At 37.4% G+C, this 20471-nt stretch overlaps 1 protein-coding gene, 1 long non-coding RNA gene and 1 pseudogene across 3 annotated transcripts in view; 1 reads left to right on the top strand and 2 right to left on the bottom strand.

Annotated features, from left to right (window-relative positions):
• LOC111346054 (uncharacterized) overlaps positions 1-7214 on the bottom strand; it is an 11366-nt pseudogene extending 4152 nt beyond the window's left edge. Inside the window, exons 1-10 of the transcript XR_016001641.1 lie at positions 6037-7214; positions 5534-5767; positions 5267-5375; positions 4733-4835; positions 4402-4517; positions 4171-4244; positions 3479-3702; positions 3178-3326; positions 3026-3071; positions 1-875 (exon numbers count right to left, since the gene is read on the bottom strand). The exon at positions 1-875 is cut by the window's left edge and continues 3159 nt beyond it. The product of XR_016001641.1 is annotated as an uncharacterized LOC111346054 (transcript). The remainder of the gene's footprint in view (positions 876-3025; positions 3072-3177; positions 3327-3478; positions 3703-4170; positions 4245-4401; positions 4518-4732; positions 4836-5266; positions 5376-5533; positions 5768-6036) is intronic.
• Positions 7215-7248: 34 nt separating this feature from the next.
• LOC148731495 (uncharacterized) lies at positions 7249-20463 on the top strand. The gene is made up of 3 exons (XM_088761168.1): positions 7249-7641; positions 7921-7998; positions 20080-20463. The coding sequence occupies exons 1-3, from the start codon at positions 7593-7595 to the stop codon at positions 20388-20390; spliced, it is 438 nt and encodes a 145-aa protein (XP_088617294.1). The 5' UTR covers positions 7249-7592; the 3' UTR covers positions 20391-20463.
• LOC148731496 (uncharacterized) lies at positions 10064-12984 on the bottom strand. The gene is made up of 2 exons (XR_016001656.1): positions 11846-12984; positions 10064-10752 (listed from the first exon to the last, which is right to left on the bottom strand). It is a non-coding gene; the product is annotated as an uncharacterized LOC148731496 (long non-coding RNA).
• Positions 20464-20471: the final 8 nt, after the last annotated feature.

The raw sequence follows: 20471 nt of genomic DNA, 5'->3' as shown, positions 1-20471 counted from the left end.
AGATTTTCATTCATGATTAATATAGGGAAGTGTTGTCTATCCTTTCTGGTTCACCCAGGCTGAAGTCCTGGCATTCAGAGTAATGCCTGAACGCTTCTAGGACACACGACATGCTTAGTTTTTCATTCACGAATATTATAGGGAAGTGTTGTCTATCATTTGTGGTTCACCCAGGCTGAAGTCCTGACATTCAGTGTAATGCCTGAGTGCTTCTGGGATATATAGCATACTTTATAGTTTTTCATTCATGGTCAATCTTGGGAAGTGTTGTCTATCCTTTCTGGTTCACACAGGCTGAAGTCCTGGTATTTAGTGTAGTTAATGCCGGAGTGCTTCAGGGATACATAACATACTTAGCTTTTCAGTCATGGTTAATATAGGGAAGTGTTGTTTATCTTTTCTGGTTCACCCAGGCTGAAGTCCTGATATTAAGAGTAATGCCTTAGTGCTTCTGGAATACATAACATACTTAGTTTCTTTGACAATCACAAGTTAATCTAGGAAATTGATGCCTATCCTTACCAGTTCACCCAGGCAGAAGTCCTGGCATTCATTGTAATGCCTTAGTGCTACTGGGATATATAACACACTTAGGTTTTCATTCATGGTTAATATAGGGAAGTGTTTTCTATCCTTTCTGGTTCACCCAGGCTGAAGTACTGGCATTCAGAGTAATACCTAAGCGCTTCTGGGATATATAACATGAAGAAATTCTTGTGACCCAAACTGTTCTGCTCTTTGAGCTCTTCACCTATCTGCAGCAGAGCGACAATAATAAATGGTCATTTGAGACACAAATTTGAAAAACAGTTTCATTTACTGCTAGAAGGCGCCCTGCAAACCGCGACGGGAAGAGAACTTCAAAACACAAAGTGCTGCGAAAAAAAAAAGAATGAATAAATCAAGGCAAAACAAAAGCTGGTACATTTCTTTGCAAAGCTAGATCATGAAATTTCCGATGCGATGTTTTTGTAGGACGTAAACACATGACGACGACTGATTTCCTGACAAACTGGGCAATACGAGATAACATGAATTATGCAACAACACGAAATAATGCGCACAGCCTCAAGTAATCTATATACCGTATTTCCTTGAATAGGCGCCCACCCCTCGGCCATCCAAACTTCAAATGCGCTGGAATTTTTCTTGTTGACAAAGGGGCGTCTCTGGGTGTGCCACCTTAAAGTACAGCCTAATTACTATGCTCATATAAAGAGTTTAAAAATACAGAATTGCTGGGTTATACTGCACTTTTGGGTGTGCCACCTGAAAGTACAGCCTATTGACTATGATGAGAGAAAGAGTGTAAAAGTACAAAATATGCTGGGTTAAACTGCACTTTTTGGTGTGCCACCTTAAAGTACAGCCTATTGACTATGATGAGAGAAAGAGTGTAAAAGTACAAAATATGCTGGGTTAAACTGCACTTTTGGGTGTGCCACCTTAAAGTACAGCCTATTGACTACGATCAGAGAAAGAGTGTAAAAATACAAAATTGCTGGGTTATACTGAACTTTTGGGTGTGCCACCTTAAAGTACAGACCACTGACTATGATCATATAAAGAATTTAAAAATACAGAAATGCTAGGTTATACTGCACTTTTGGGTGTGACACCTTAAAGTACAGACTACTGACTACGATCAAATAAAGAATTTAAAAATACAGAAATGCTGGGTTATACTGCACTTTTGGGTGTGCCACCTTAAAGTACAGACTACTGACTACGATCATATAAAGAATTTAAAAATACAGAAATGCTGGGTTATACTGCACTTTTGGGTGTGCCACCTTAAAGTACAGACTACTGACTACGATCATATAAAGAATTTAAAAATACAGAAATGCTGGGTTATACTGCACTTTTGAGTGTGCTACCTTAAAGTACAGACTACAGACTACGATCATATAAAGAATTTAAAAATACAAAAATGCTGGGTTATACTGCACTTTTGGGTGTGCCACCTTAAAGTACAGACTACTGACTATGATCATATAAAGAATTTAAAAATACAGAAATGCTGGGTTATACTGCACTTTTGGGTGTGCCACCTTAAAGTACAGCCTATTGACTATGATCAGAGAAAGAGTGTAAAAGTACAAAAAATGCTGGATTAAACTGCACTTTTGGGTGTGCCACCTTAAAGTACAGACTAGACTACGATCGTATAAAGAATTTAAAAATACAGAAATGCTGGGTTATACTGCACTTTTGGGTGTGCCACCTTAAAGTACAGCCTATTGACTACAATCATAGAGAGTGTGTAAAAGTACAAAAAATGCTGGGTTACACTGCACTTTTGGGTGTGCCACCTTAACGTACAGACTACTGACTACAATCATATAAAGAGTTTAAAAATAGAGAAATGCTGGGTTATACCGCACTTTTTGGTGTGCCACCAGTACAGCCTTTTGACTATGATCCTGGAAAGAGTGTCAAAATACAAAAATGCTGGGTTATACTGTACTTTTGGGTGTGCCACCTTAAAGTACAGCCTGTTGAATATGATCATAGAAAGAGTGTAAAAATACAATAATGCTGGGTTACACTGCACTTTTGGGTGTGCCACCTTAAAGTACAGACTACTGACTACAATCATATAAAGAGTTTCAAACTACAGAATTGCTGGGTTATACTGCACTCTTGGGTGTGCCACCTTAACGTACAGCCTATTGACTACGATCATAGAAAGAGTGTAAAAATACAAAAATGCTGGGTTATACTGCACTTTTGGGTGTGCCACCTTAAAGTACAGTCTATTGACTACAATCATAAAAAGAGTGTAAAAATACAAAAATACTGGGTTATACTGTACTTTTGGGTGTGCCACCTTAAAGTACAGTCTACTAAATAAGATGATAGAAAGAGTGTAAAAATACAAAAATGCTGGGTTATACTGCACTTTAGGGTGTGCCACCTAAAGTACAGACTTTTACATATGATTAATAGGAAAGGTAATAAATACTAAATAAGAAAGGTAATTAGTGCATACTGTGAAATTGAAAAGGAAGCAAGTACTTACAAATGGTGCCCATTTCAAAAGCGCTCTCCGACGAAACATCTGGGCACTGCACAATATAAACCACACCTCATAATTTACAGAAAAATAAACAAGAACTGTTGAACCACAAGTGAAGGTACTCGCCAATGCCACCTCTGGTATCAAAGACTTACATCAACACGGGACTGACAAAATGTAACACAGTTAAGAATAAAATTCTTAGCTGTGTTTACATCTGTGTAGGAGAGCTTCAACTTGTCCGGCGGAAGGGAGAATCCCACAATCTCTTCAAGGTTTTGAAGAATTTCAAATTCTGTTGGACCTGAAATGTGTTTTATCATAATGGGAAAAATAATAGATATACCCACAAAGTGAATCAATTGTAAAATACACACAAAGCCAATAATTTGACCACTCATGCACCCGAAATAGAGCTAACATGAATATTCTGCTTTGAAATAGCAGACTACTGACCACTCTTCTTCTTAACAGGAATTCTATCACCATGAAAAGACTCTGGGCCAAAGCACTTCAGGGCTTGATTGGCTTCTGGAAGTGAACCAATCTTGTAGGCAATCAGACCAATGGATGCAAGCAACTGCTCTGTATTGCGCATCTCCATATGTAGTGCACACAACTGAATGCTAGTAAGCTCTTCATCAAGGAGAAAAAGGAGATCCTCCCGGATTCCAGTTGATCTGCAAATTATGGATAACAATGGTGCATTTACAATAATGATATTGTAAATGGGTACCCCAAAAGGAGCAGGGATGGCGTAGTGGTGAGAGCAATCGCCTCCCACCACTGTGGCCCGGGTTCAATTCCTGAACCTGGCGTCACATGTGGGTTGAGTTTGTTGGTTCTCATCCTTGCTCCACGGGTTTTTCTCTGGGTCCTCTGGTTTTCCTCCCCCGCAAAAACCAACGTTCCAACTTGTGTCCCCAATTAGCTTCAAGCTAAATACCCCTGATACATTATTAAAGTTTATTATTATTATTATTTATAAATAAAAAATAAAGTCTTATGAATATCATGGCAATAAATAAATGGTGGAAGGTGGCTGCTCTTACCAATGCATCAACTTTGGTACCAAAAAGGCCTCAAGCACTTCCTACATAAGCCTGTGCATTACTTAATGATCATGAATGGCTAAACTTAAAGTATACCTGTCTATGTTACACTTGCTTCGTAGGCATTCTAGGCAAGTTTCATCTGGGGCCACTTCATGACATTTGCAACCCTAATGGGAAATGAAATTACCTCAAAATAAATTAATATTATCTTGCAAAATTTTTTGGTTGCATTATTAGAGAAGACTGTAGCTTGTATATTGTAACTGATGAACTACAACTAAGAAATGCTCATTGATCCACATGTACACCAACACAAATACTAACCCTGATTGCATTGCATATAAAGCAGAATTCTACATCTACCCCTCGACCACCAAGTTGAAAATCAAGATCCCCTTTCTTTACCAAAAGAAAGATCAGTGTTTTGCAGTCCAATGAAACTAAGATATGACAAAAAAACAACAGCAATAAAGAATTATGATATGACATACCCCCGGTACATGTAGAAGATTAACTTACTGTTTAAAATAATGGTCACTGATAATGAAAAAAAAAACCCTCAATTAAGTTTCTAAAAAAGAAAGTCAGCATCCTCCCTTTTAAAAAGATTAAGGTTAATGTTCTTGCAAATAACAAAATGATAGAAACATCTTACCATCAAATTCTACATTGAACTTCATGCCATCAACAAAAATTCCTTGGTTCTTGATGATTCTCTTTTGTTCATTAGATCCTTTAAAAGTACCTTCAGGCTTTCCCTATCAAAATAACATTAGGCATGAAGACAACCGATGAAACTTGTTGTTTATGCAGAGCTTATGTTGGGGTAATGTTCTTATAATGCAAAAGGATTTGCAGTTTTTCTCCTCTTTCTGTTTAATTCCTAATGTGTGGGTATTGTTTTGTTGTTGTGTGTGTGTGTGTGTGTGTGTGTGTGTGTGTGTGTGTGTGTATTTGTGTGTATTTGTGTGTATTACATTTGTCAGATCTTAGAGCCAGTACTGGAAATTGAGTCAACAATACAACTATGAAAACTGTAACATATATGTTCAATAAAACTATGAGCTTTCAGTAAGGAAAGCTTTATAAGAAAGTGTCTCTACTTTGCAAATTAAAAACTTTGTAACCACGTCAAGCAAAGGAGAAAAAGTATTTTAGTAACATAAAATAATAGAAATTAATGATGAACCTGTTTTCTTTACAATTGGCAATGGCCAGTGGGTAGACAGACTTTGCACTCTCTATGTTGTAAACAGGGTTAAGACAGGGAACCAGACCAACCAAGACCTGATTTCTACCTGATCATAAAAAAATGATAATAGAAATGGTTGTTATAATAATTTCATTCTCATTCATGGGAACAAAAATTATGCATATTAACCAAACACTTAATCCGAGATAAGGTATTGTTTTATAATTTATGGCAGCAGACTTAAACCTGACAGTCAGTATTTACCACAAAAGGGTCTTCCATCTATCTTCATCAGAAGTTTAAGAGTTGGTGAGCACACATTATGCAGCCTTTGCTCGCGGACAATCGACTCCAAAACAGGAAACAAATCCACCTGATAACCTTGTAAAGGAGAAGGCACCTTTTTCACATCCATGTATTTTTACAAACTCCAAAGATCACTTTTTTGGCCGCCTTCATTTGGTTAAGGTTCAACAATATTGGTGTGTCAGAGGATTTCTAAAACGGAAGCCAAAGAAAGAAAGCAAAAGAAAAATTAAAACAAAATTAACATGAAAAATACATCTGATATAACTGAGGTTTAAAAAAATTAGCTATTATCATAGTAATAGTAAATAATAATGAGACTTGCACTTCTACCACTTTCAAGCATTAAATTTGTTACTGTAGAACTGCTTCCAAGTTGGGATAAATTAAATCTGAGTGCAGACATATCCTTTCCAAAAGAAGCCTCTTAAGATTGATAACTAATAACAGACCTTACTAACCCCTGTCCTTCCAAGTTTGGTGATATTGATTACAGCTTGCCAAGTATTACCAGATACCCTTGCCTTGGTCTTGAAATATAATAGCACCCAATCTGGAACTCGGAGGCTTTCCACGTATAAGGAAAATGTTTCATCACCAACAAGCTCTTCCACCGTCCGTTTAACTCCTTTCTTTAGGGCCACATCCTCCACAATCTCGTTTACAATAGCCTTGGCCTCAGGATCACCAAAAGCACACATGCTGGAAAGCACCGTTGATAAATTTTCTCGGGTCCTTTCACAGATACCTTGTGCATCTTGGAGAACGCGGCTCCCCCTTTTCTTAATAAGGAAAGTCTTTTCTGGGGTCTCCAAATCACTCCTTTCAGAAATCTCCTTTAGATTAGGAGAACTAAGACTGCCTCTGTTTGGAGGAGTCAAATGAACCGAGACAGGCATTTCTTTCGTACTAGCTAGGCGGAGTGTTGAATTGAGGAGTCATTCTAAGGCGCCGAGCTGCACGTGGTCGCTCGCAATTCAAGTCGTTGCCGTCTCCCTTGAGGGAACTCAAATCCAAGCCATTCAAAAATTCTTTAATATTATAAATCGCGGCGGATCCTCCTCCTTCAGAAGCTCTTTTTTCCCTCAGAATAACCGATACAAGCCCAAAAGACGAGCAAACAACTTCAAATGCGCTGGAATTTTTCTTGTTGACGAAGGGGCGCCCGTCGAGAAGCCGAAATTTGTCGCTTTCAATTCGGCAGAAATCTTCTGGAAAAGTTGTCAGGATCGGCGATCGCTTAAAATATTGCAGAGGAGTAATTCCACAAAATTCTGTTGTGAGCACATACCAGTAATTATGCTCGCTTAATGCATCACTGACGACGCGAGAGAAGGTCGAAAAACCTTTCCTCAGCGCCATTTTTTGGGAAAATAACTAAGAAAACTACATGCATTACAAAGCAATCTGGGAAAAAAAAAGAACATTGTCCAGATCCAAAAACAGACACTGTCCAGATCCAACCGAAAGGGGCGCTTACGATATTAACCACGCAAACGCTGACATAAAAACCACATATTTAATTGGATTAGAGCGCCTGGGGAGTTTGATGGGTACTTCCAGTGCAGACGATTTGCGTCCCCTCATGGTGCCGATCATGACGCTGATCGTGCCTTAAAACACGTATTTCCGCTCAGGAGTCCCAAGCTCACGTCTCGAGGAAAAGCGATGGATTATTTCATGAAAGCGTCACGCGTTATGTGAAGCGGTGTTAAGTTATGTGAGTAACCGTTGATAATTTAAATGCGTCATAAGGAATAGTATGGGGAACAAAATATGGTCCATTTAATACACTAAATCTTCCGAAACATGAACATCTTACACGCTAGATTAATAAAACTATAAAACTTACCCATTTCTTGTGCGGATGTTGTTTTTTTTTCGGAGATTTCCGTCGTTTTGGGCTTGCCTTGCCATCACTGTTTTTCCTGTTTAATATCAAACGTCACACCGCATTACACAACGCATGACGCTTTCTTAAATAATCCTTCGCTTTTCCTCGAGACGTGGTCTTGGGATGACTGTGATTCGATTTCCGCGGATTTCTGCGCTATCGATAAATTTAGGTGTTGCAGTAAATGGTTTGAACCCGGGGGTAACATGTGAAGGTGTAGTCTGATCGTCCGGGTGAGTGTAGTCCTGAGAAGGACTGTTGTCGGTGGCAGTGACTGACGTTTCGACAACCTGTGCGGAAGTCATCATCAGAGTCATCATCAGAGTCAAGTGACTTGACTCTGATGATGACTTCCGCACAGGTTGTCGAAACGTCAGTCACTGCCACCGACAACAGTCCTTCTCAGGACTACACTCACCCGGACGATCAGACTACACCTTCACAAATTTAGGTGTGGCGAACACCATGGCCGTACTAGAAAAAATTATTCCTCTGATTCTCATCATTTTTGCAACAGTGAAGGCTCAAGGTAAGGGTGAATGTGTATTAAGAACCCTATAATGATGATATAGTGGTAGCTCCGAAGGAACTTCACTTGCCATGCGAGGGCTTCCGAAACAAATCTCATTCTGCTAACGAAACTTGAACGGAAAGCGACGTAAACATGCTGGTTTACTGAGAATGTGTTCGTGAAGTTAAATTAGTGCATACGGGGCTCATCCTCTAAGTAAAAACCTGTAAAGCTCACGAGTGGCGTAAAACAAAGAGAACAAAACATTATAAAATAATAGCGTGCAGCAAAACAATACCTCATGAAAGGGCGATCAGATAACGGCTTATTAAGCGACTATCTCGGTCTTTTTATTGAGAGATTTTAGGCCACTAACTCAGTCTGTATATTGTACGATTTTAAGCCGTTAACTAACGGCTTAAAATCTCCCAATAAACAGACTGAAGGAAATTAAGCCGTTAGTTAACGGCCTAAAATCGTACAATAAACATACAGACTGAACGAAATTAAGCCGTTTGTCAACGGCCTAAAATCGTACAATAAACATAACAGACTGAACGAAATTAAGCCGTTAGTTAACGGCCTAAAATCGTACTATAAAGATAACAGACTGAAGGAAATTAAGCCGTTAGTCAACGGCCTAAAATCGTACAATAAACATAACAGACTGAACGAAATTAAGCCGTTAGTTAACGGCCTAAAATCGTACTATAAAGATAACAGACTGTAGGAAATTAAGCCGTTAGTTACCGGCCTAAAATCGTACAATAAACATACAGACTGAACGCAATTAAGCCGTTAGTTAACGGCCTAAAGTCGTACAATAAACATAACAGACTGAACGAAATTAAGCCGTCAGTTAACGGCCTAAAATCGTACAATAAACATAACAGACTGAACGAAATTAAGCCGTTACCCTTACCAAATCTACATATATGTGACATATATATGTTACATATGTATGCCACATATATGTGCCATATATGCCACATATATGTGGCATATATGTCAAACATATGCCACATATGTGTAACATAAATGTGGCATATGTAGGAATTTGGCACTCATGTTGCATATATATCACATATATGTGACATATATATGTAACATATATGTAACATATATGTGGAACCTGGGAACCACAAATGCACCCTTACCAAATCTACATATATGTGACATATATGTTACATAAGTTCAATCGTTGCACATATATGCCACATATATGTGGCACACATGTGTAACATGTATGTCACATATATGTATATTTGGTGAGGGCATGCATATGCAGGTCAACCTAAAGGCATAGATGTATTATAGTTGATAATAGCTAGCCAAAAACAATTGCAGTCAATAAAGAATAACCACAATCCTTAATTGAGATCACAAAATCATATATTTCTGTAAGGCATGGCTTTGCGAAACCTGTTAATATGTAAAGAAAATAGAACTCATATATATATATATATAAACGTAAAAAACCTTATCCTTGAATCATGGAGCTTTGTAAACAATTATTTGAGAAAATAAAAATTAAAACTTCGCACTAAAACTTCGTGCAAAGTTTTAATTTTTATTTTCCTAAATAATTGTATATATATATATACATATATATATATATATAAGTAGAAGCTTGTAAGGGGTCCCACAAACAATGCTGATCAGTCTCAAACGCGCTGCCTGGAGGATCACTGAAGCGATCGTGGGCTCTTGAAATAACGTAAATAAAAGCAGAAATGTAATGGTCAAGAGGCCAACTCCAATGTAGCTTTATTGGTTTATTAGCCCAACGTTTCGACCGTCTCGGTCTTCCTCAGGAGCATACTAATTACATACTAATCACATACTAATCTTATTGTAATTAGTATGCTCCTGAGGAAGACTGAGACGGTCCAAACGTCGAGCTAATAAACCAACAAAGCTACATTGGAGTTGGCCTCTTGACTATTATATTTCTGCAGTTCTTCTAAATTTTATGAGCCAATCTTTTTTCATATTAAACAGTTATATAAAACATCAACAGCCTGTATATGCAAATGAAAAGCTGTACCCAAATATAAAGCAAGAAAATGCTCATAGACATATATGGTTGTGGCAAACAAAGCATATATTTTGTATTCCTCCTTAAACAAAGTGAATGAGTGTTTACATCAATAAAATGGCCTGAATTACAACGTACCGCATCAAAGTGATGTATTTCCGTTTTATCCTACAGGCAAATTTTATTTCCATTTGTTGTTGGATATATGGCTATATGCAATAATGATAGAGTTTAATTAATACAAACGAAAATAAAAATTGAACCTAGGATAAAACTGAACCACAACATGTACACCAGTGACATGTACTTGGTAAATTACAGGTCAGTTGGAGAAACTTATCTTGAGTTAAAGCACATCAATTGCCACAATCAAGTTTTTTTCTATTTTCAAGGGCATTATAGATAAAAAAAGCAGATAACAATCTCCCTCAATGGATGGTCCCGCAAATATGCAACATTCAAAAACATTAACTCAGAACCCATCAAACAATAAACCAGGCATTCAACTGAGAAAATGATAAGTCTATTGCCCATATAGGTTACTGATGAGTGCATGAACTTCAATGGAATGTATTGGACAAGATTAAGGGTCATAAAACGCAAGTGCATGCTAACAATATAGTGTCAACATTCTTTCCTTTTTGAAATTCCTCTGTGGCATCCTGTGCACGTGTCCTGGATGGTTTTTTGCACAAGGGCCACTTTTGAGTTCTTGAATTGGGACTATACAAATGCTGTCAAATGAGAAGCAAGATATATACTTAGAATCATAGATTAGTTTGTGATATATCTTAAATATAGTAATACTAACAAAAGGTTGCCACTCATTGGAACCCAAAAAATTCCCTGACTTTTCTCTGACTTTTCACTGACCTCAAAACATTTTTCACTGACCTTGAATTAAATTAATTACAAACCCCCTACCAATCAAAAACAAAGCTGTAGTCCCAAAGGAAATACATTGTTTTTCCTCTGCTTTCCTTTATCCAAGAATTGAATGCATAATCAAGTATGGGGATATAATACGGAAATCTTGTCCAGATTTTTATATTACAGACGTTTTTTGACATTGCGTACAAACACTTCTCGCTCTGTTTGCCCCGTTTCCAAAATGGCGGATTTTAATAAACAGTTTTATAATAATAAACAGTGTAACGTGGAGAAACACTTAGCTAGAAGCTAGTTTACAGGTTTTCCACGAAACAACTTAAACAAATAATTCAAATTGAAAATAACGTTGTTAAGAATCCCAACTGGCCGAAGGCAAACCAGTTAGCTATATTTCAAGCATGGCTGAGGATTTGAAATTCGGGGCTAATCCAAGTAGTCCCCAAGGCGGGACTTGAACCCAGGAGCGACAGATTGCAAGTCTGGCACGCTGACCACTCGACCATGCTGCCCTCCTTTTACCGCGAAAAGATCTATTGCAGCATGGAAAAGCAAACACTGTACTGTCCTTTGTTATTTAGTGGCCTCTGTATTGACATCAATGAAAACAAACGGAAATTTCGGCTCATCCTCGGTGTAAAAACCTGTAAAGCTCACGAGTGACGTAAAACAAAGACAACAAAACATTAAAAACAAAAGCGTACAGCAAAACAATTCCTCATGACACAAAGAAAACCTCATCAGGTTTTTACACCGAGGATGACCCGAAATTTCACGCTCTCAAAACATGCCGAAGGTAGCGAATCTTTATGGCAAAGTTGAATCCGCAATCGGCCTAGCTTTCAAACAAAATTCCTCTGGAACCAAGGTACAGCGGAAAGCATTTATTCGCAGCTAAGACAACTATCCATATAACGCAGTTAGTTTTGCATGACTTACCAAAGCCGTTAGCGAAGCGAGAAGGCGCCTTTGTTTCTCTCATTATGAGAAAAGTTGTCCAAAATGGGAGAACACTAGCGAAATTTATCCGATGAAACAATGCTTCAGCACTTGTGACTCAAAAACTCCCGCTCTTGTCGACGCTCTTGTCTAGTCACATGAATATTACCACGTGATGCGTGCCCTCAGGCATTGTGGTCTTTCGTGATGAGAGGGCATGCGCTTTACATGCCATGTAAAATGGTGGAACGTTAAGAAGGCGAGATGGGCACAACATTCATCGAAGAGAAGTATCCCTTCAAAAACCCAAAAGCACTTTTTATCGACAGCAGGATAAAACGGTACAACTTACCTCAGATGAAGATGAGCAAACTCCCGAGGAAAGTGGGAATGTTTCGCTAGGAAATCGCAAATCAGAGTATTTAGATGACCGTGATGACAATTAATGCGGACTTGAGTATGTCGGAGACTATGTCAGATATGTCATTGCCTTCATCTCCGGACCATCAAGGAATGTCTTCGCCTGAAGACAACAGCGATGATATTTTGGACATGAATTGGAGCGGTGTCTCTGAAGGTGATGGAAGAAGCTATCGTGAAAGCTTTTCAGATGATGAAGAGTAATCAGTTGGTGGCGACATCTCCAATCAAACAGAAATTTTTAAGGATCCCTTTGTGTACCCAGGTTCACTACTTAAACTGTCTGAGAGCGTTCTTTTGATCCTTACTTTGGTGGTTGCTCGCAATCTAAATGGAAATTGTCTTTTAGGTGTAATTACTTCGATTAATTTGCACTGTATTCCTGGATTACTTAACAATTAAGTGTGTCAGCTCATTGAATGCTCTTAAAAAGTACTTTGCAGACTTGATACATGCATGGGCCATAAGGTAGAGCTGTACACAAGCCATGAGACCCACACCATCAGAGCTTATCCTTGCTATATGGTTTGCCTGTTTTAGCTACATGTATTTAAAGAATTAGTGGCACCGAAATTCAGGTATTTCTCTTTGGTATTTGTAGTTCAGGAGAATCTCACTTTTTATCAAATAATTTAAGCAATTTTGTTATGATGACAGCATAAATAACCCAGCCTAGCTTCACCAAAAACTTGGATTGCATTAATTCATTTGAGAGAAAGGTTCCAGCAGGATACATGCAAGCTATCATTTAAGTAGAGGCTGATAGTTTCTAAAAGAAACTGTTTGGGGCTGTGTCAGTAGGGGCAATGAAATAATTTGAATATATCAACAAAGTTGAAATGGTAAATTGGCCACTGTTACGATTATAAAAGCTGACGTTATCATTTAAGTAGGATTGGCAAAATGTTAAATATTTAATAGTTCACAATCAGATCTGCATGCATGAGTATATATAATGTGCTTATAGAGATTGATATAAGCACTTTTGCATTTTAAGTTTATTATTCATACAGTGCAATAAAAATGAAAACAGCACTGCATCATGTAATATTTAAACCCTACAATGGAATTAGGGACTCCTCAATTTACTGTATCAGTCCATGCAAGGCTATATCGATAAATATGAGCAAACATAAATGCTACATATATGTGCAAACTTGCATACATGTTACATATATGTTTTCATCCTCGCCAATTTTCATATATGTCACATATATGAAGACATATGTGACATATATGTAGAAATGACTGTAGCATTTTAACTATATGTCACATATATGCACATATATGTGACATATATGTGCAACAATTGAACCTATGTCACATATATGTCACATATATGTAGATTTGGTAAGGGTAGTTAACGGCCTAAAATGGTTCTGTCCTGGTGTACCGGTTCACAAGGGAATTACCATTGTTCTTTCTTTGTTTTGGAGTTATCGGCTAGCTATTGTGTATTGTTTGCTCTTTTCTATTGGCTCTTGTGAACCGGTACACGAGGACAGAACCCCTAACATCGTACAATAAAATAACAGACTGAACGAAATTAAGCCGTTAGTTAACGGCCTAAAATCGTACAATAAACATACAGACTGAAGGAAATTAAGCCGTTAGTTAACGGCCTAAAATCGTACAATAAACATAACAGACTGAACGAAATTAAGCCATTAGTTAACGGCCTAAAATCGTACAATAAACATTACAGACTGAACGAAATTAAGCCGTTAGTTAACGGCCTAAAATCGTACACTAAAGATAACAGACTGAATGAAATTAAGCCGTTAGTTAACGGCCTAAAATCGTACAATAAACATAACAGACTGAAGGAAATTAAGCCGTTAGTTAACGGCCTAAAATCGTACAATAAAAATAACAGACTGAACGAAATTAAGCCGTTAGTTAACGGCCTTAAATCGTACAATAAATATAACAGACTGTAGGAAATTAAGCCGTTAGTTAACGGCCTAAAATCGTACAATAAACATTACAGACTGAACGAAATTAAGCCGTTAGTTAACGGCCTAAAATCGTACAATAAACATTACAGACTCAACGAGATTAAGCGGTTAGTTAACGGCCTAAAATCGTACAATAAACATAACAGACTGAACGAAATTAAGCCGTTAGTTAACGGCCTAAAATCGTACAATAAACATTACAGACTGAACGAAGTTAAGCCGTTAGTTAACGGCCTAAAATCGTACAATAAAGATAACAGACTGAATGAAATTAAGCCGTTAGTTAACGGCCTAAAATCGTACAATAAACGTAACAGACTGAAGGAAATTAAGCCGTTAGTTAACGGCCTAAAATCGTACAATAAACATTACAGACTGAACGAAATTAAGCCGTTAGTTAACGGCCTAAAATCGTACAATAAACATACAGACTGAAGGAAATTAAGCGGTTAGTTAACGGCCTAAAATCGTACAATAAACATAACAGACTGAACGAAATTAAGCCGTTAGTTAACGGCCTAAAATCGTACAATAAACATTACAGACTGAACGAAGTTAAGCCGTTAGTTAACGGCCTAAAATCGTACAATAAAGATAACAGACTGAATGAAATTAAGCCGTTAGTTAACGGCCTAAAATCGTACAATAAACGTAACAGACTGAAGGAAATTAAGCCGTTAGTTAACGGCCTAAAATCGTACAATAAAAATAACAGACTGTAGGAAATTAAGCCGTTAGTTAACGGCCTAAAATCGTACAATAAAGATAACAGACTGTAGGAAATTAAGCCGTTAGTTAACGGCCTAAAATCATACAATAAACATTACAGACTGTAGGAAATTAAGCCGTTAGTTATCGGCCTAAAATCGTACAATAAACATTACAGACTGAACGAAATTAAGCCGTTAGTTAACGGCCTAAAATCGTAGAACAAATATAGCAGACTGTAGGAAATTAAGCCGTTAGTTAACGGCCTAAAATCGTACAATAAACATTACAGAGTGAACGAAATTAAGCCGTTAGTTAACGGCCTAAAATCGTACAATAAACATAACAGACTGAACGAAATTAAGCCGTTAATTAACGGCCTAAAATCGTACAATAAACATTACAGACTCAACGAGATTAAGCCGTTAGTTAACGGCCTAAAATCGTACAATAAACATAACAGACTGAACGACGTTACGTAAGTAATAAAAGAAGAAATAACCTAAAACCATCGACAACACCCATCTAGGACCACTGAAAACCCACTTCAGAAATCAATTTCAAGCGTAAAATAGCGCACGCTGAAGCTTTATTAGGGCGATTTTCGTGGATATTTATTTACGGAAATGCGTGACAGCAGTTTCTCAAATCATTAATATATCATCAAGTTACAAACCAATCACGATACGCCAATTTGGCCACATCTGTGCGTTTAGAATCTCCGATGAAACAATGGACAGAAGGTTTTCCACTGTACTTTGATGAAATATCAAACCCTAGGGCTTGCTAAAATGTCATACCCTGTGACGTTCCCCAGGGACTTGTGACACTGCTAAAATATTTGACAACAAAGGCCAATAATTACTGAAAAACAACAATTCCGCTTACGCTGCCAAAATCTTGGCTAATGATGCACAATTGAAAAGCAATTTCAAAAAATCGTAGTGTGCTTCGTGTTTCATCGGGGTTTTCCCGTGTTTGGAAACCCCGATGAAACACACGCAATCGTTTTTGCAATATTACATGCAAAGCGGAGCGGAATTGGCGCGTTGTCCCTTCGCTATTTTCTTTAATTGAGTGATGACATTTCATAGTCGTCTAACGGCTTTTTTTCATTCCATTAATCTCATAAACTTAAGTCAATATTCGTCAGTGTCTGCGTTTTTTTGGCTCTCAGGTCAAAAAGACACCAAGGAAGACCCTCACTAGTTGAAAATTTGATGAGGTTGGGTAAGGAGGGGGGCACTGGGGCCTCTGGGAAACCTCAAAACCGGAGGAAAAAACCTCCAAAACCGGAAAACCGACGGAAAAAGCAGCAAAACCGAAAACCCATGCAAACCTGACAAAAGCGCTACATTTTCACCGTTAAGAGGGGTCAAAAAGGAAAAACCGACAACCGCCTCAGAGTTTTCGTGAAAACCGAATGCAAAAACACGTAAAATCCGTTAACCGCTCTGAACATCAAAACCGAACAACCGAACCTTTTTGGCCCAAAAGCCTAAAAAACGATCCGACAAACAGTGAAAACCGCAAAACCGAAAATCCCAAAGCCCCCCTCCTTAAGCTAATATCTTACCCTTTGCTAACAAATCGAAATCAGAGCCACCATTTTACATCATGACTGCTTCAAATTGCGCTGCTTAATTAATTTCGTTCCGTCTGTTATGTTTATTGTACGATTTTAGGCCGTTAACTAACGCCTTAATTTCGTTCACTCTGTTATGTTTATTGTACGATTTTAGGCCGTTAACTAACCGCTTAATTTCGTTCAGTCTGTTATGTTTATTGTACGATTTTAGGCCGTTAACTAACGGCTTAATTTCGTTCAGTCTGTTATGTTTATTGTACGATTTTAGGCCGTTAACTAACGGCTTAACTTCGTTCAGTCTGTTATGTTTATTGTACGATTTTAGGCCGTTAACTAACGGCTTAACTTCGTTCAGTCTGTTATGTTTATTGTACGATTTTAGGCCGTTAACTAACGGCTTAATTTCGTTCACTCTGTTATGTTTATTGTACGATTTTAGGCCGTTAACTAACCGCTTAATTTCGTTCAGTCTGTTATGTTTATTGTACGATTTTAGGCCGTTAACTAACGGCTTAATTTCGTTCAGTCTGTTATGTTTATTGTACGATTTTAGGCCGTTAACTAACGGCTTAATTTCGTTCAGTCTGTTATCTTTATTGTACGATTTTAGGCCGTTAACTAACGGCTTAACTTCGTTCAGTCTGTAATGTTTATTGTACGATTTTAGGCCGTTAACTAACGGCTTAATTTCGTTCAGTCTGTTATGTTTATTGTACGATTTTAGGCCGTTAACTAACGGCTTAATTTCGTTCAGTCTGTTATCTTTATTGTACGATTTTAGGCCGTTAACTAACGGCTTAATTTCGTTCAGTCTGTAATGTTTATTGTACGATTTTAGGCCGTTAACTAACGGCTTAACTTCGTTCAGTCTGTTATGTTTATTGTACGATTTTAGGCCGTTAACTAACGGCTTAATTTCGTTCAGTCTGTTATGTTTATTGTACGATTTTAGGCCGTTAACTAACCGCTTAATTTCGTTCAGTCTGTTATGTTTATTGTACGATTTTAGGCCGTTAACTAACGGCTTAATTTCGTTCAGTCTGTTATGTTTATTGTACGATTTTAGGCCGTTAACTAACGGCTTAATTTCGTTCAGTCTGTTATCTTTATTGTACGATTTTAGGCCGTTAACTAACGGCTTCACTTCGTTCAGTCTGTAATGTTTATTGTACGATTTTAGGCCGTTAACTAACGGCTTAATTTCGTTCAGTCTGTTATGTTTATTGTACGATTTTAGGCCGTTAACTAACGGCTTAATTTCGTTCAGTCTGTTATCTTTATTATTGTACGATTTTAGGCCGTTAACTAACGGCTTAACTTCGTTCAGTCTGTAATGTTTATTGTACGATTTTAGGCCGTTAACTAACGGCTTAACTTCGTTCAGTCTGTTATGTTTATTGTACGATTTTAGGCCGTTAACTAACGGCTTAATTTCGTTCAGTCTGTTATGTTTATTGTACGATTTTAGGCCGTTAACTAACGGCTTAACTTCGTTCAGTCTGTAATGTTTATTGTACGATTTTAGGCCGTTAACTAACGGCTTAATTTCGTTCAGTCTGTTATGTTTATTGTACGATTTTAGGCCGTTAACTAACGGCTTAAAATCGTACAATAAGAATATAGTTATTTAATATTTTTTATTATATATATTAAAAAAAATATATTATTTATTATTAAATTTACGAAATTATCATACCGACCGGGATAGTGGCTTAAAATCTCACAATAAACAGACCGTGATAGTAACATATTATTTCATTATATATATTCCCCTTTGAAGGGAACCGAAGCTTTCAAATAGATGATTTGCGATCTCATATTAAGCATTGTTTTATAACTTTCTTTGAAGCTTTGTGAGCGTATAATTATCTGTCGGAATGCATGAACGAATACATTTCGATCTCCCGATGCAAATTACGAGCTTTCTCCACAGGTAACCCATCCTCACTGTTTGTGTCACGTACACATGGTTAAATAGGGAGAACAATTATGGGGCGAAGTTTAGGTCTGAAAATTGGCTTGAAAATGGAAATAAAAATCAATGAAACTTACCATATGGCGATTTGTTTTCTAGACCTAAACTTCGCCCCGTATGTTCTCTCTAGTTAACCATGTGTACGTGATACAAACAGTGAGCCCGGGTTACCTGTGCTTTCTCTGACGAAAACCTCATACTCACTGGGTTATTTTTTTGATTACAAATGAAAGGTATTGTCTTGAATCTTCGATGTTTTCTTTGAAGTTTGCAATCAGAACTTGTCAATAATTCTGGAATCATCTCAAATTTATAATGAACTGATCGAAAAATCTTTAAGTGTGACTGAGTGCTAACACCACTTATAGTTCACCACTAAATTTTCTCCGATTCTTATTGGTTTAAATCGATCATCTGATGCGATAGTGTTCATCCGTAGAGAGACACTATCAGCCCTTCTAGTTCACCACTAAATTTTCTCCAATTCTTATTGGTTTAAATTGATCACCTGATGCGATAGTGTTCATCTGTGGAGAGACACTATCAGCCTATAGTGCTCATCCGCAGAAAATACCTGGATGGATAATGCCCATCTGTGGAAAATACCTGGATGGATAGTACTCATCCGTGAAAAATTTTGAATGGTTTGTCGGCCGCGAAGTTAGGCAGATCGGATAAACAGCAAGTTTCAATTCTGACAGGTATAATGTATTCCAATGTACAGTTGCGAATTATTGACATTTGTGACGGGCTGTATGCATAAATAGATATTTGATTGCCCTGCATTTAGTGGGTTTTGACTGTTTTTCAACTGGCACGCGGAAGAAAATTTAGTGGTGCACAATAAAGACAATAGAGTGTTAATGTCTCAGAACTATTGGTCTGATAGTAGCCCCATGGAAGTTTGATGTTCTTAAAACTAGCATATTTGCTATGAAAGCCTCACTTTCTCGGGAAAATATTTGTTTTGAGAACATCAAATTTCCGCAGGGCAACTATCAGCCTATAGTTCCTCAACAGATTAACACTCTATTGAATAATTATGAAAATTGTGTGGTTTGTTCTACAAAATTTAGCTCATTGGCCATTTAGAATTGTATACATGAATTTGGAAATGATATTTGAAGTCAAATTTGTGAAATTAGACAGTGTTTTCATGCACTAAATTTTTTTTACCGCATTACATAGGCTTTTAAAATATACTAATTTAAAAATCATATGTTCTTGCTAATCGAGCTGCAATTCTGAGATTGCGAATTTTAGGTATAGTTACAATGTACCTATATAACAGCTTCGTAGTAGTAAGGTACAGTATGGGCAAAAATCCATTACAGCTTTAAATTAATCTGTCCCCACCATGCAGAAAAGCACACCGGTTTCTCATTTCTAGCCTTTTTTCCCCTGCCTTGCAGCCTTTTGAGTAATCCCAGTTTGGATCTCCCTAATTTTCCTGCAGTGTATGTCATTTTCTGGAGGAGGTGCTTAGGATATTAGAAACAAGTATACTGTACATGTATGTGCAGTTCCTGCAGTTTTATAAATGGACGTGTACAAGTTTTTTTTCTTTTCTTTTTTTTTTTTTCAGGGGAACCACCATTTGGAGTCATACAACCTTTCCCAGAGAACATTTACCCTCTAGAGTACACTTCAGCAAACGTTACTTGCATTACATTTGATGCATCTGGTAAACTTCAACCAGATAGAATAGAGTTTTATAGGAGAGATGACCTTAACCAATACAGAAAGTTAGGGGGGGATAGATTTGTGTTTAATCAAAGAACAGAGAATATAAGTGAGTACATCTTTGTATTACAGATAATGTATCTGGCTCCAGAAAAAAATAAAAACAAAACAACTTCTGGACCTCAAACTTTACTCCCAAAGCAGGATTCTTAAAATCGTCATAAATAGTGTGAACGAGGCTGAGTCATGATTTCCCTCCTGAATTATATGTGACCCATGAATTTTATTTCCTGA

The sequence above is a fragment of the Stylophora pistillata genome, chromosome 5 (assembly GCF_964205215.1).
Source record: "Stylophora pistillata chromosome 5, jaStyPist1.2, whole genome shotgun sequence".
Lineage (NCBI taxonomy): Eukaryota > Metazoa > Cnidaria > Anthozoa > Scleractinia > Pocilloporidae > Stylophora > Stylophora pistillata.
Note: the sequence above shows the minus strand (reverse complement) of the source record. Positions and strands in the feature narration are given on the sequence as shown.

Excerpts from the sequence above, each read along its gene's own strand:
- LOC148731495 (XM_088761168.1), top strand. The coding sequence starts at position 7,593 with ATGACTGTGATTCGATTTCCGCGGATTTCTGCGCTATCGATAAATTTA. Across the intron at positions 7,642-7,920 it reads TGCGCTATCGATAAATTTAG|GTGTGGCGAACACCATGGCC; the intron begins GTGTTGCAGTAA and ends TCACAAATTTAG. Across the intron at positions 7,999-20,079 it reads TGCAACAGTGAAGGCTCAAG|GGGAACCACCATTTGGAGTC; the intron begins GTAAGGGTGAAT and ends TTTTTTTTTCAG.